The sequence below is a fragment of the Pteropus medius genome, unplaced genomic scaffold, assembly GCF_902729225.1.
Source record: "Pteropus medius unplaced genomic scaffold, Ma_sr-lr_union100, whole genome shotgun sequence".
Taxonomy (NCBI): domain Eukaryota; kingdom Metazoa; phylum Chordata; class Mammalia; order Chiroptera; family Pteropodidae; genus Pteropus; species Pteropus medius.
This window is the reverse complement of record NW_024340849.1, coordinates 50147462-50162400: the sequence shown is the minus strand read 5'-3', so window position 1 is coordinate 50162400 and position 14939 is coordinate 50147462. Positions and strand designations below refer to the sequence as shown.

General features: G+C 37.0%; 1 protein-coding gene across 8 annotated transcripts in view; it reads left to right on the top strand.

The window, feature by feature from the left end:
* The first annotated feature begins 644 nt into the window (after positions 1-644).
* PTPN2 (protein tyrosine phosphatase non-receptor type 2) overlaps positions 645-14939 on the top strand; it is a 70603-nt gene continuing 56308 nt past the window's right edge. For 4 of the 8 annotated variants that reach the window (XR_005649361.1, XR_005649360.1, XM_039846393.1 and 1 more), the window contains exon 1: positions 653-827. Coding sequence is in view for 5 of the 8 variants with exons in the window: in XM_039846393.1 (XP_039702327.1) it covers positions 759-827 (69 nt within the window). In the remaining 3 variants the exon portion in view is untranslated. Of the gene's footprint in view, positions 828-14939 lie in introns of all 8 variants that reach the window. The other 4 variants (XM_039846409.1, XM_039846382.1, XM_039846410.1 and 1 more) reach the window with 4 other exon arrangements.

Here is a 14939-nt window from a genome sequence, read left to right as displayed (position 1 = left end):
TCACTGCCTTAGCTCTACCTCAGGTAATCAAGCATTAGATTCTCATAGCAGCACCAGTAAGTACCTGGTACCAAAAAGGTTGGGCACCGCCCTCAGGTAAAGGATATGTTCTTTCTACAATCAACAGCAATTTGTAAATTCTGTAACATTTACTTAACAAGCTGTAGTCTCCCTAAATCCAGGAGAGGTTGCCTCTCCTTTTGCTATAGTGATTTACTTGTCGCAAAATCACCCCCAGGCGTTAAGTATGTGGCATTAGGGCTGGTTTAATTTTCCAAAAAGGCTGAGAACTTTGTTCCAAAGCTGGATATACGTCGCTAAACTGACCTAAATGTTTAAAAAAAACTGGACAGCAAGGAGGAGGAGGTCTTAGTGCATTTCCCTGGCATGCTCTATTCATCCTGGTACTACACCTCTTTTCTCCCGCCAGTCCGGGGAGCAGACTACTTACTGCCAAAAGACCCGGGACACACGCCTTCCGGCGGTCCGCTCCGCTCCACCCTCTCTACCTGGGCTCCCTCTGAACCACGCCTCCTCCAGCGCCGCGCCCCGCCCCACCGCCGCCCGGCCCCACGACGCGCCGGCGCGCTGACGTCTGACGCTCCAGGTACTTTCCCCGCGGCTAGCGACTCAGCGTGGGGGCGGGCGGGGCGCGGAGCGCGCATGCGCCACAGCGCCAGCACGCTCCCCGGATCGTGCGGGGGCCTGAGCCTCTCCGCCAGCACGGCCTCCGCTCGCGCTGACTCGCTCTGGGGGTCATGTCCGCCACCATCGAGCGGGAGTTTGAGGAGTTGGATGCCCAGAATCGTTGGCAGCAGCTGTACTTGGTGAGTCCAGGGCTCGCACGGCAGCCGCCGTGCTCCTCCGTGGACCCGGGCTCGTGCCCGCTGACGCCCTCACACCTCCCCCGACCCGCGCCCAGGACGGAAGTGGCGGCGCGGGCCGCGTCAGGGCTGCGCCTGCGCCTACAGTCTTGGTCCCTTTTGAAAAAAAGACTTTAGATCGCGGGGGAGGGGTGTTCCGGAAGCGCAAGCGCAGAGTTAGTTCTGGAGGGCAGCTCCACAGCGGCGCGCTGCGGCGGCCGTGGACGTGTTTCCTGGGCCGGGGGCTTGGGTGTGACTCAAGAGGCCGGAAGGCTGGTGCTGGGAATGGTAGAGTACCGGTGAGACCTGCTGGCAATCCGCGATGCCGCGGGGGACGTCAGGAAGAGCGGCTGGGCCTTGTGGGCTCGCAGCGCGGAGCGGCTGGGCCTCGCGGTTGCTTAGCCCGCCGCCGTGTCTGGCTTTGCCCGCAGACAGGTGTTTTGTGGCCGGGCGGGCAGAGGCCTGCAGGGACACCCATTTCCAAAGTTTCTTTCCTTGGTTGTGGGTGATACCTGGGCCTCTCGAAATGCTGGTGCCTGGACCGCGGTGGTGGCGAGAGCTCCTAGCCGAACAGCAGCCTTAATTTTCTAGCCCAATATCTGACGTGTGGGTCGTCTTCCACATAGAGGTTCCAGGAATGAGAATAGGCATTGGTTGTGTTAGTTAAAAGAAATACTAAGGATGCCATTCTCTTTTCAATTTTCTTTACTGAGGCACACTTTATATCCAATAAAGTACACAGGTCGTATGTGTGTAGTTAAGTGAGCTTCATAAACATACACCTGTGCAGGAACCACTCAAATCAAAAATAACCTTTCCATCACCCCAGAGAGTGCTGTCATGCCCTCTCCTCCATCCTATAGGTATTGCCTGTTTTCAAACTCTTGTAAATGAATTCATATAGTTGAACTCTTTTGTGACTAGCTTCTTTACCTTAACTAAAGAGCCGTTTAATTCAAACAGAACTTGATTTTATTTCTTTTAAAAGACTTAATTGCCTGTTTAATTGTTAGCGTATTATTTCTAAGATTGAATTGAGTGGTTGTGCGTTAAATGCTGCTCCTGCTGTTTCGTTCACTGTGTATAGTAAAAGAAGGGGGAAAAAAGGGCTTTTCTGTAAATCTTGATGGTCCTTGGGTTTAAGTAGATGACAGTAAAAATGTTTTTTATCATTATCTTCAGAATGTAACATTTTCCTCTTGAACACATTAAGTAGGAAGTAAAATAAATACCTTGATTCACATGGGTGCAGAGTATGTTAGAATAGGGTACTAAACTAACTTTAAAGAATGCTGGTAAGGACTTTGCCAATTATAGAAAATTTTAAATGCATCTTCTACTAGGGATCGATGTGAGAGCTTGCCAGCTGTGTCTTCTCCAGTTACATTTGTTTTAGCAGAGGCTACTCTCCAAGTTGCTAGTCATATATCAAAATACAGATTTGAGAAAAGTTAATGCTGCAAGTTAATTCAGCGTAACATTTTGGTTAAGCAGTTTGTTTGTTTGTTTGTATCATTAACATCCTTGAAAAGTCAATGAAAACTGTAATCCCTCAATTAAAAAAATGCACTTTCACATTTAGTTTCAACGATTTCAGAAAACCCCTTTGTGGACTCCTGCCTAGGAATCCTTTAGTTCAGTAGTTTGGTCAATGCTCATTATTTTTTTCCTAATGGAAGAACAAGAATATTAGTTTGGTCAGGAGAAATCATGTCAGTACACAGTGGTGTTACAGTAAAAGTAGGTCACAAACCAAGAAAGTTAGTAATGGACAGCAAGCTTAGAAAGAGTTGAGGAAGTGGTTTCTTTTTATTCTAGAGTAGCCATTCAGCCATTCTGCCAATATATGCTGAGCATCAGTGGCATGCCATCTCCTGCTCTGGGCCTTGGAAATTCAACAGAGAATGCCACTGATAAAGTTTCTGTTTTTCAGTATCTTAAATCCTAGGACTTGTTCTCTTGAGGGCCCCATTGCAATTCTGTATTTTCATTCATTGACTCATAACACACGTGTCATGTGCCAGTGTTAGACTTAAGTCTGTGCTCTCACAGATACAACTTAGGGAGGAGTAGTAAATAGGTAAACAGATGAAAATGTAAAAGTGATAAGTACAAAAGCTGGTGGTAGGCACAGGGAGAGGGCTGTATATCCCCCAAAAGGGTACACTGGTAATTCTGGTGAAACTTCCTGGAGCAGAGAGAGCCTTACTTAAGTCTTGAAGGACAAGTTGGCCAGATAAAGAGAATAAAGGAGGGAGAGAGAATTAGTGTTCCAGAAAAGGAAGAAATGTGCGCAAAAGCACAAAACATAGAATGCCAAGAGAACCACCAATATTTTAACTTGGTGAGGAGTGTGGTGTGAAGTTGAGGTGCCCAAGAGTAAGAGCCTATGAGGCTCTTGTAAATCAGACTATGGAATTTGAGCTCGTTGATAGGTATCACTGAGGAATTTTAAGCCCAGAAGTACCATGATCATATTATATTTATTTTTTAGCAAGATCATTCTACCAGTGGGTTGAATGGGGCCAGTCGTAGACAGGTAGCACAGGAATGTAGTCTCTTGGAGTAAACCTGGAATGTTCAGTTCCTGAACTAAGGCAGTGGCAGGAGGAATGAAAGGGGAGATACAGATTTGAAATGTTTGGTTTTGAAACTGTTCCATTTGAAGTACCTATAAAACATCAAAATGGAAATGGTTTGATATATAAATTTGGAGTTCAGGTGAGGTCTGAGCTGGAAATATAATTTTGGGAATCATGAGCACACAGGTGGTGTTTGAGGTCCTAGATGTGGATGAGTTCACCCAGGGAAAATTATAGAGGATTTGGAAATGCCAAAGACTAAGGACAGAATCTAGACAGACAACAACGTTTAAGGGCACATGTAGAGAAAAAAGAGCTTGCAAAAAAAGACTGGAGAGAATGGCCATAGAAATGGGGAGAAAATAGGTGGTGGGGTGTGGAGGGAATTGATAGTCAGCAGGGCCACATGCTGCAGATGGGACAAATAAGGTCAAAACAGAAAGGGCCCATCAAATTAACAACTAGAAGATCAACAGATACCTTAAAAAGAACAATTTCGGGAGAGCACAGAAGTTAGATGGCTGGGCATTGAGAAGAGGAGGTGGGAAGAAGTACAAACAAGTAAGTGTACCACTGCTCTTTTAAGAAGCCCAACTTGATGGGATGGAGTGGGGGAAGGTAGCTAAAATTAAGCATGATTATGTGACTTCTCTACTTAAAACGTTCGATGATTTCCCATTGCTTGTAAAATTCAAATGTTTCCTGTGGTTCAGAAGACCACATGTCCTGCTTCCCTACATGACTTTCTTCTCTTTTCCACTAGGTTCTATTCCTTTAAATATGTCTGTCTGCTCTTCTTTGGGCCTTTGTAAATTTTGTTCTCTTTGCATTAGCACAACTTTCCCCCTTTTCTTTCCCCTTTTGCTTAACTACCTCCTGCTCATCCCTGAAGTCTCACTTCCTTGGGGGTACCTTCCTGACCTTCCTATGTAGAGTATGATTCCTGTTATAGATTTCTCCTATGTAGAGTATGATTCCTGTTATATATTTCTACAGCATCCCACAACTTCCCCTTTCATAATAGTGCATTAGATCTAATGCAGCAGGAGATTATTAACAATTTGCATTTAGCAAATTTGCTTGAGTAGGGAAAAAGTGTTTGGGCTTTCTGCTTTATATAGCACAGCAATGGGTGATATTTATGACATTGTTTCAGAAGAGTTGTGCTTTTTTGGCAGTGCTAATCGGACTAGGAAAGGAAAGGCTTTGCTCTTGAGCAAAAACTAAATAACTAAAAGCTGGACTTACTTAGTTGTATGAGAACTTTTACTTTTCACCTTATTTAAAAGCTTGCAGAAAGATTATTTTATTATTATTTGTTATGGAGCAAAATAGATTTAGTTTATTTTCATGACCTTATTAGAGCTTCATTTGGGCAGTGCCAACGCTTGCACAGAGTCAGGCACCTAGTAGGCACTTGATAAATATTTGTCAAATAATGACTTTTTACCAGAGGAGGGTGACTTGATAGGTTTACATGATGAGGGGGCTTAAGCCTAAGAAAGAAGTTGGAGGTTGAAGAAGTAGAAGGGATGTTTGTTGGAGCCAGAAACCTCAGAAAGCAGGCACTAGTGGGAGCAAGAGCACACAGGTGGAAGAATTGGCCTTGTAAGGGCACAGTTGGCAGAAATGAGATTGCTGGAAAAGTTTAATTTGGTCTCACTGACGAACTAATATTAATATCATTTGAGATTAATTTTGGCTTTTTGAGAAATGTTTAAAGCTTTTGTGCTTTTCCTTTAGTCACTACTGATTGTTGTCTGAATCAGGCTGGGTCATGTGAAAGGCAGAGAAAGAGAATGGGATTTTGTGAGCCTGTCAAGGTACTGTAGGAAAATGGCAAAAACCAAGTCATGGAATAATGTTTCTAGGAAGTGGTGGTGCAGAAAGAATTTGGTTGATTAATCAGAATTTCAAAACCATACAACTCTTAATTGACTGGTCATATTTCTTTATTAGAAATTTATAGTTCAAATATTGTTAGAGTAAGATCTGTTTTACTATTTGTGAATCAGCTACTTTTTAGAAGATAACAAGCAAACTCTATTCTTGTAATACTTATGGTGGATGGCCAGTTAGGCGAGGTAAATCAAAGCTGTCTTAGCCTAAAACACTTCTCTTGCAGTGTCTACTACACTCAGTGCTTTTATGTGGTTGCACAGTCTGTGTCAAACACCTTGACTTGTTGAAAATTGCCTGCTTTCTCGCACCTTGGAGTCTGTATGTGTTAGATATCTTCTGTGCTTACTTTATCTATCTAGGGGAACATCTTCAAGACTAGACCGTAGTCTCTTTAGGCAAAGTATTAATCACATTTTTTTATAACTGTCTACTTGTCTGTCTAGATCTTTGAGGGTCACCTCATTTTTCTTTGTTTTCCACCATCTGCTGGCGTAGCCCTGAGACATGTTAGATGCTCAGTAAGTATTCATTAAGAAATACTGCTCCCTTTTAAAGTCTAGCACCTTGGTTTATTCCAACCCCCTCATTCACAGCGGAGGAGACAGCTATCCAACATGAGATTGTGACTTATATCCACTAATGATACAGCTGAGACCCAGATCTAGTCGTTAGGATTCTCATTTTAGCGTTGTCCTAATTTGCCAATGTGACTGTCTACATTGCTTTCTTCTTATAATCTGTTTGAGATTAATGGCACCAAGGGAATCATTTCAATTTTTGATGGCAAGAAGTGAATGGAATGTGTTGTTAATTAATACTTTGGGTATTAATAAGTAGCCATATACTAAGTCAGTTTAGCATATAGAATTTAATACATAACTGGTAACCAAGGAAGAGCTACAATTCAGTAGGTTAATTTTAAAGACTATAAATTCTGACTCTACTGAGTAGAATACTAGTTTTCTGTTATGGTGCTTAATTGGAATGATCTTCTACCTTGTCAGGCTATTTTAAATGAATGTAGCGGTATCTTAATGTATTTAATGTGTTAATTTAATATTCTTTTTATGATAGAGTAGTAGTAATGGTTCAGGAAGTTGTTTTGACTTAACAGTGAAATCTTTGCTTTTAAAAATCTTGGACACCTTTTGACACCTTTAAGGTGAAACTTGTGAAAGAGAAATATCCAAAATCCTCCAAAATTTAGCATTAGATTTCAGGGGATTCATAGGCCTCTTAAAGACTGTTGGGGTTCATGATCTCCAGGGGAGATCTGGTCAAGAAACTGATTTAAGATTAAATACTTTTATCTATGGATTTCTGTTATCTTTTTCAATGTGATAGTTTCATGTTTGTTTTAATGTGTGTTCTTATTCCTTTCACAATCCAGTATGTCTTATTTTAATATGCTCTTTGTTCAGTTTCATTTGGTTCACGTCATTGATCATTTCTAACTTTGATTCAAACTGCTTTTCCTCTGAAGAAAATTTCATTGAATTATTTTGTTTCTTTCACTATATTTGAACAGTTTTATACTCTGAAAGCTATCGGTTCCTCTTAACAGTTTACTTAACAGTGCTCCTCAGAATTCTTTAGGTGGGTCGGAATAAAGTTATATGGCTCCTAGAGTGTGTGCCATTCTATTCCTAGTCAAGGACTGGTATGCCAGGGTAGCCTTAGAAAATTGCAGTCATTCCATGGCAGTAAGAATTGCTTCTGCATTAATTTATATTTTAACCAGTGAAGTTAGAAAGCATAGGTTCACATTTCAAATCTTGAATTTTTTATTCTTTAAACCTCTATTAGTGTAACTTAATTTCCATCATTGTCAAGGTGAAATAGTTGTAATACTTTATTGTGTAATATCAAATAATGTTTTAGCACTTGGTATATAGCTTTGTTCTATATAGTACACAGAAAACTGGATCCTTGTTGTACTGTGGAATATTCTACCTTGAACTGTTGTGATGGCGCAGCAAATAAGAATTAGGAAATTGGAAAAGAGTAATCTGTTAATTTTATAAGAAAAAAGTAGGACTTTAAGGTAATCCCAAATTGATAGGTTTTCTACTTTGGGAAGAACATACTTAAATTTCTTTCTTTATGTTTAAGGTTCCTAAGTGAATCCTGAATTATATGATGGTTAAGCATTCACTTTCTTTTACTAGTCAAATGTTTGTGCAAGGACACCAGGTAAGAAGCTAATTATGTTGCATACTTCAAAAACCATTATTTTAGAGTGTTGAGGCTTGCTTATGGCCCTTAATAAGCCATAGCTGGTCAGGGAGGTAAGGTTCTTGGTGGAACAAGTTCTGCTATGCATCATACTTCTCTTTGAGAAGCCCTCCTCTTTGAGGAAGAGAGTTTAACACGAGTAAAACAAATCTAGACTGAGCTCTTAGTTTGTATTAGGCATGTGCTATATATACTTCATGTGGATTATCTAAGAGGTAGCTACAAATGGGAAAACTGAGGCTCAGATTTTTCCAAATTTATATTGCAGTTAAGTAGTAGATCCAGGTAAGAATCTAAGACTTTAGAATCTGTTTTAAGAAATAAATTGGTTAGGATTACATGAACATGGCAAAAATTAAAACAGTACAGAAGGTTATGTAGTGGAAAAAGAAGTCTCTGTCCCCATTCTCCCTAGTTCCTTTATTTCTATAGGCAATCACTGTAACCAGTTTCTTGTATATCTTCCCAGAGATACTTTATCTATATATAAGTTTTGCCCTGCTTGCCTGTCTCCTTCCCTCCATCTGTCCTACGGCTATGAAACAATTATTAGTGTACTGTTTGGCACCTTGCTTTTTTTACTTAATATATATCAGAAATCCTTCTATATAGATCTCATGTGTTCGTTTGAACAGTTAAATATTTATTTAACCACTCATCTATAATGGACCACTCATCTATAATGTAGGTTATTTTAGTCTTTAGCTATTGTAAACAATGCTATAATGAATAACCTTCCAAAGAAGTTGTATCAATGTATACTTCCATCAATAGTGTAAGAAAGTGCTCGTTTCTCTATATCTTCACAAACAGTTATATTATCAATCTTTTGATCTTTGTCTGATAGGCAGAAAGTGGTCTTACTATAATTTATAATTCTGTCATGAATGAAATTGAACAGCTTCTCATTTTTAAAAGCCATTTGTATTTTTTCCTTTTTTGATAAGTAGGAGCTCTTTACATATTAAGGAAGTTAAGCTTTTGTCATGTATTGCAAATATTTTTTCAATTTATGATCTTTTGATCTTGTATATGGTATTTTTTTCAAGTAGAAAATTTAATTTTTTATGAAATCAGATTTATCAGCCTTTTCTAGTTGTGTGTGTGTGTGCGTTTATGCCATGGCTTAGAAAGGCCTTCTCTATTCTGCGATTACAAAAAAATTTCTCCACAGTGTTTTTTTTTTTTATTTTATGGTTTCATTTCTTTTTTGTTGAAATTATTGCTCAACCAGGACTTAATTTTGGTATAAAGAATGAGGCAGACCTTTAACCTGAATGTTTTGTGTGTGTGTGTGTGTGTGTGTGTGTGTGTGTGTGATAAAATATATATAACAAAGCTTGACATTTTAACCATTTTTAAGTGTATAATTCAATGTTATTGATTTTATTTATAATGTTGTGTAACTATCACCATTATTTCCAAAACCCTTTCAGCACCCCAAACAAATTCTCTGCTCATTAAGCAATAACTCCCTATTTCTCCCTTCCCGGGTCCCTGGTTACCTCTACTCTTTATCTCTATGCTTTTGCCTATTCTTGGTATCACATACAAGTGGAATCATACAATATTTGTTCCTTTGTGGCGTATTTCATTTACCATATGTTGAAAGGTTGAACCATGTTGTAGCCTATACTAACTTCATTCTTTTTTATGGCTAATATTTTTGGGTATGTATGTACCACATTTTGTTTATTCATCTGGACACTTGGGTTATTTCTGCCTTTTGGCTATTGTGAATAATGCTGCTGTGAACATTGGTATGCAAATCCATTGGAATCTCTGTTTTTAATTCCTTTGGATTTGGACCTAGAAGTGGAATTGCTGATAAATATGATAATTCTATGTTTAGCTTTTAGAGGAACTACTCAACTGTTTTTCACAGTGGCTTCAGTATTTTACTTTCTCACCAGCAATATTCAAGGATTCCAATTTCTTCACATCTTTGCTAACACTTGTTATTTTCCATTTTTAAAATTATAGTCATGCTAGTAGGTATGACGTGGTATCTCATTGTGATTTATATTTGCATTTCTTCAGTGACTAAGGATGTTGAGCATCTTTTTCATGTACTTACTGACCATTTGTATACACTTGGAGAAATGTCTTCAAGTCCTTTGCCTATTTTTTAATCAAGACTCTTTTTTTTTAGACAAGTTGAAGGGGAGATACAGAGATTTCCTATATCCCTCCCCCACCCCCACACATTCCAAACCTCCCCCATCATCAAAAACCCCACCAGAGTGGTACACTTGTTAAGATTGGTGAACCTACATTTATATATCATAATCATTAGAAGTCTGTAGTTTACCTTGGGGCTTACTCATGGTGGTATACATTCTATGGGTTTGGACAGATGTACATGTATCCATCATTGTAGTATCATACAGAGTATTTTCACTCCCCTAAAAATCCTCTCTGGTCTGCCTATTCATTCTTCCCTTCCATTCCCTAACCCCTGATTTTTTAACTGTCTCTGCAGATTTGCCTTTTCCAGAATGTTATATAGTTGGAATCATACAGTATGTAGTCTTTTTAGATTGGCTTCTTTTATTTAGTAATATGAATTTAAGGTTCCTTTTTGTATTTTTATTGCTTGATAACTCATTTCTTTTTGGTACTGGATGTACTACAGTTTGTTTTTTCTGTTCACCCACTGAAGGACATCTTGGTTGCTTCCAGGTTTTGTAATTTATGAATAAAGCTGCTATAAATATCCGTGTGCAGGTTTTGATGTGGATGTTAGTTTTCAACTCCTTTAAATACCAAGGAATGCCATTGCTGGATCATATGGTAAGAGTATGTTTAGTTTTGTAAGAAACGCCAGACTCTCTTCCAAAGGGGCTGTACCATTTTATATTCCCACCAGCCATGAATGAGAGTTTCTGTTGTTCTTTAACCTTGTTAGTTTTTGGTGTTGTCAGTGTTCTAGATTTTGGCCATTCTAATGAGTATCTTTGCCAAATTTTTAATTGTTTTGTCCTTTTATTGTTGAATTATGGGAATTCTTTATATATTCTGGTTATTAATCCTTTGTCAGATATATGATTTGCAAAGTTTCCCCTAGTTTGTGGTTTTTCTTTTCACTCAGTAGTGTCATTTGATGCATAAAATTTTTAATTTTGATAAAATCGAATTTATTTTTCTTTTGTTGCCTGTGCTTTTGGTGTCATTATTTAACAAACCATTGCCAAATCCAAGATGATGAAGATTTTCAATCTGTGTAGTTTTTTTTTTTTTTAAGAGTTTTATAGTTTTAACTCTTACATTTAGGCCTTTGATCCAGTTTTAGTTCATTTTTGTAAATGGTATATAGTAAAAATCTAGCTTCATTCTTTCGCACATGGATATCCAGTTTTCCTAACTTGTTGAAAAGACTTCCCTTTCCTCCCTGAATGATCTTGGCCCCTTGTTGAAAATCAATTGACCATAAATCTGAGGGTTTATTTATGAACTCTGTGCTATTGCATTAATCTCTACCTCTTGTCTTTATGCCGTACCACACTGGTTTGATTACTGTAGCTTTGTAGTAAGTTTTGTAATTGGGAAATGTGTCTTCCAACTTTGTTAAATATTTTTTAAGATTATTTTTGACTGTTCAGGGTCCCTTGAAATTGCATATGAATTTTGGGATGAGTTTTTCCATTTTATCCAAAGCTGCAATTGGAATTTTAATAGGGATTACACTGACTCAGTATATAGCTTTGGGTAATTTTGTCATCTTAATATTAAGTCTTCTAATCCATGAACACAGGATGTCTCTGTTTATTTAGGTTGTTTTTAACTTCTTTCAGCAATGTTTCGTAGTTTTTATTGTACAAGTCTTTCACCTTCTTGGTTAAATTTATTCTTTAGTATTTTTGATGTTACTGTAAATGAGATTATTTTCTTAATATCCTTTTTTGGATTGTTCATTGCTAGTGTATAGAAATACAATTGATTTTTGCGTGTTGGTTTTTGTATTTTGCATCTGCTGGATTTGCTTATTAGCTCCAACAGTTTTTTTTGTGGTCTCTTTACAGTTTTCTACATGTAAGATCATGTCATTTGTGAGTAGAGGTAGTTTTACAATTTCCTTTCCAATTCAGATGCCAGTTATTTCTTTTTTTGCCTAATTGCTCTGGCTAGAACTTCCAGTACTGTGTTGAATAGAACTGGTGAAAGTGGGAGTCCTTGTCTTCTCCCTGACCATTTCTTTTCCTAAACTGCTTACTTTTATCATATTGTTTGTTGAATAATCCATTCTTCCTTCCCTTGTTCCCCTTATTTACAATACTATGTTTATAATTTGCAGAATTCCTATATGTGTGTTAGGTAAATGAAACATGAACAAATGCCTGCATAATCTGATCTCTTTCTACCTGTTTATCCTCATTTCTTGCATTTCGCTCTCATGCACCTCAAGTCTTCTGTTGCTTATACTTATTGTAAGACATCAGTTATTCATTCTTTCATTTGTTTATTTTTGATGTACTTTTCACCTTTGTGACTTGGCACAAGCTGTTTTTTTTCTACTTAGATCCGTCTTTTCTACTTGTTTTCATGGCATACTCCTCCTGCTCATCCTTTAGGTCTATTCATTCACTCTTCACTCCCTTAGGTGAATAAAAATCCTCTTCTGTATTTACTTTTAAGTGTGAACATTTTTCTCTTATGGCACTTACTAGACTGACTTCTTGATAGTCTCAAGGAAAACTCAGAGGTCTGAAATATATATAAACGTCAGTCACAATCATACTAATAATAGCTGTAAAATGACTAAGAATAGTTACAGAAAATGAGAAATGGGTATAATTTTTCAGATTCTTAATCTCATGCGGAAGCTTTTTTATTTTTCTTTTTTATATTGAAATGACTAAAACACAGTGATAAGACAAAATCTGCATTATTATTTAACACTAGAGAAGGGTCTCACTCACATATTTGAAGCTTTCAGGGGATTTTGATAGTTAACATTGTGAGCATCCACAAAAGCTTGGGTCAGGGCTGATGCCTGCACTTTGTGCAAAGATGAACAAATCTTACACTTGAAAAATTCAGCACTACAAGAAAATGAGACTAGTTAGATCATTTATAGCATGTGAAATAGGATGAGAAATAGAAAAAACTGGAATTTAGATTCCTAAAATAACAAGAATAGGTTATAAAAAATAAATAAACTGAGAATAGGAAAGAGTTCTTAAAGTTATAACACAGTCTTAAAGTTCAGGACTCGCTGACAGAAATGTGCAGAATACCAAGTTAGCTTGAGAAAACTCCCAGAAGTCAGGAAAAAGATTTTTAAAATGAATATTATGAGAGAGCTTTTAAAACACATGACAGTCTCAGATCTCTGTGATAAGAGTTCCTGAGAGAACAGGAAACTGAGATGAACCAGTGGAAAAATATCTTTGAGCTAAAGACAGCCTTGAAGTTCAAGATCAAAGGAGACCACAAAGTCTTCACTAGGAATATATTTAAAAAACAACCGTAGGTACATCCTGATGAATCTTCTAAGTATTCAGGATAAAGAAAAAGACCCTGTAAAGTAGAAAAATTAGTTATTTTTAGAGAAGAACAAGTCAGATGTGCATCAGACTTAATGTGTTCTGACATTGGATTCCTGAAGATAATAGAGAAATGTCACCCAAGTACTGAAAGAAATGGAATATGTTTAGAAAGTAGGTTTGGGCCAAGTAAAATGAAGCCAAGTAAAATGTAGAGTTAACTCTAAATAATTATACAGTTGTGACCCTTAATGCAAATATTAAAAAATATTTTTGAAATAATTGAAAATGTTAACAAATATATGGATCCAAAGTTCTAGATTATTTTAAGAAAATATGGGGAGGTTGGGCTATAGGAAGAAGGAAGTAAGGAAGAAGGAAGTAACCATTCTCATATTAATAGATGCTTTTACATTAGTAGAAAAAAGTTCAAACATGGCTTAACAAAATTTTAAGACTAATCCCCAGTATAATTGAAATAGTATTTTACTTCTAAATTACTAGAGGGAAAAAGAAACACAAAACTTGATTAATACAGCCAGAAAACAAAACAAAATAGGAGAAAAAGGAAATAAGGAAGCATAATATTTAGAAAACAGCAATCTTTACTCATCACTTTTGGATGAAAGAAGAAATCAATACATACTGCTGATTCTAAGTTCTGACAATAAATATTAATTAAAAAGTAAAAGTTTTTGTTGTTGTTTTCAGCAAATCACATATAAATACTCAAAGCACTCTGTGGCCACTTAGTATAGACAAACAGCTGTATTTACTTAGATAATCCCCCTGCGGCTATACTTGTGTTATTGCCCAGTAAATTAATGTGTGTGATGACTAAGTATCAGTTATCTGGAACTTTTACTTTTGAAAGAATACCTGATAAGGCTAGATGAATGAAATTTTAGGCCGTTAGGGTTAACAAGATCGTAAAGGAACTTTTTAGTCACTTAAGAGACTAACATTTTCATAGGCATATCCATTTAAAACTAAATGTTTACAATTTAAAATATATAACTTAAATCGTAAAGATAGAAAATATTTTCTTATTTCAGTTCTAGTAACTGCACTATAATGAAAAATTTTTTTCAGAGTTTGTAATTCATACCATTTGTAATGGTAGTTTATAAGAGCTGCCTCCAGAAGAAATAAATACATGCTAAACACTGTTTGGTCTTACATTTAAGAATTTCTCATTCTCTTATTTTTAATTCTAAGAAAGGAGTAGTTTTTTAAAACCATTCTTCCTCCTTTTTTGTCCGGAACATGTTAACTGTTTTGTATCCAAGAAAGTAAGCGCTTTGATTGAGCAAAATGATTTCATGTGGGGTTTATAAAAACTTGCCATTAAAGCTTCTGTCAGAATATGACCCATAGTTTGCTATTCATTGCTGTTAATGGCATTCAAGAGGATACATCGAGAATAGGCATGGTTATTGCTTATGAAGTGAAGAGTAGTTGGATGCTTAACAAGAAAATGTTTTATTCTTTCTTTTTAGCTCAGCACTATTTGAGCCTAAGCAAATTTGTTTCTCTTAGTAGAGTCAGTTTACCTCCTTCCTTCAAACCATGTCCAAATAAATTTCAAGAGAGATTAAATGTTACATGTATAAAAATATTAAGAGATGAAATTATAGTAGAAAGTAGATATGTTGAAAGTAAATATGTTTAGCGTTTAAAATTATAATCTTCTGCCTGGAGATTAATTATAAGGGAATTGGTTGGAGTGGATCATTTTATAATGTAAAAATTAGGCTTGTTTGGAACAGGAGGTGAAGGGCACTCATAATGGATCAATTCACATGTGTATATTAATTTCAAATACAGCTAAGAGCCTAAGTGATAGTAAATAGTGGCTCAGATCTATTTAT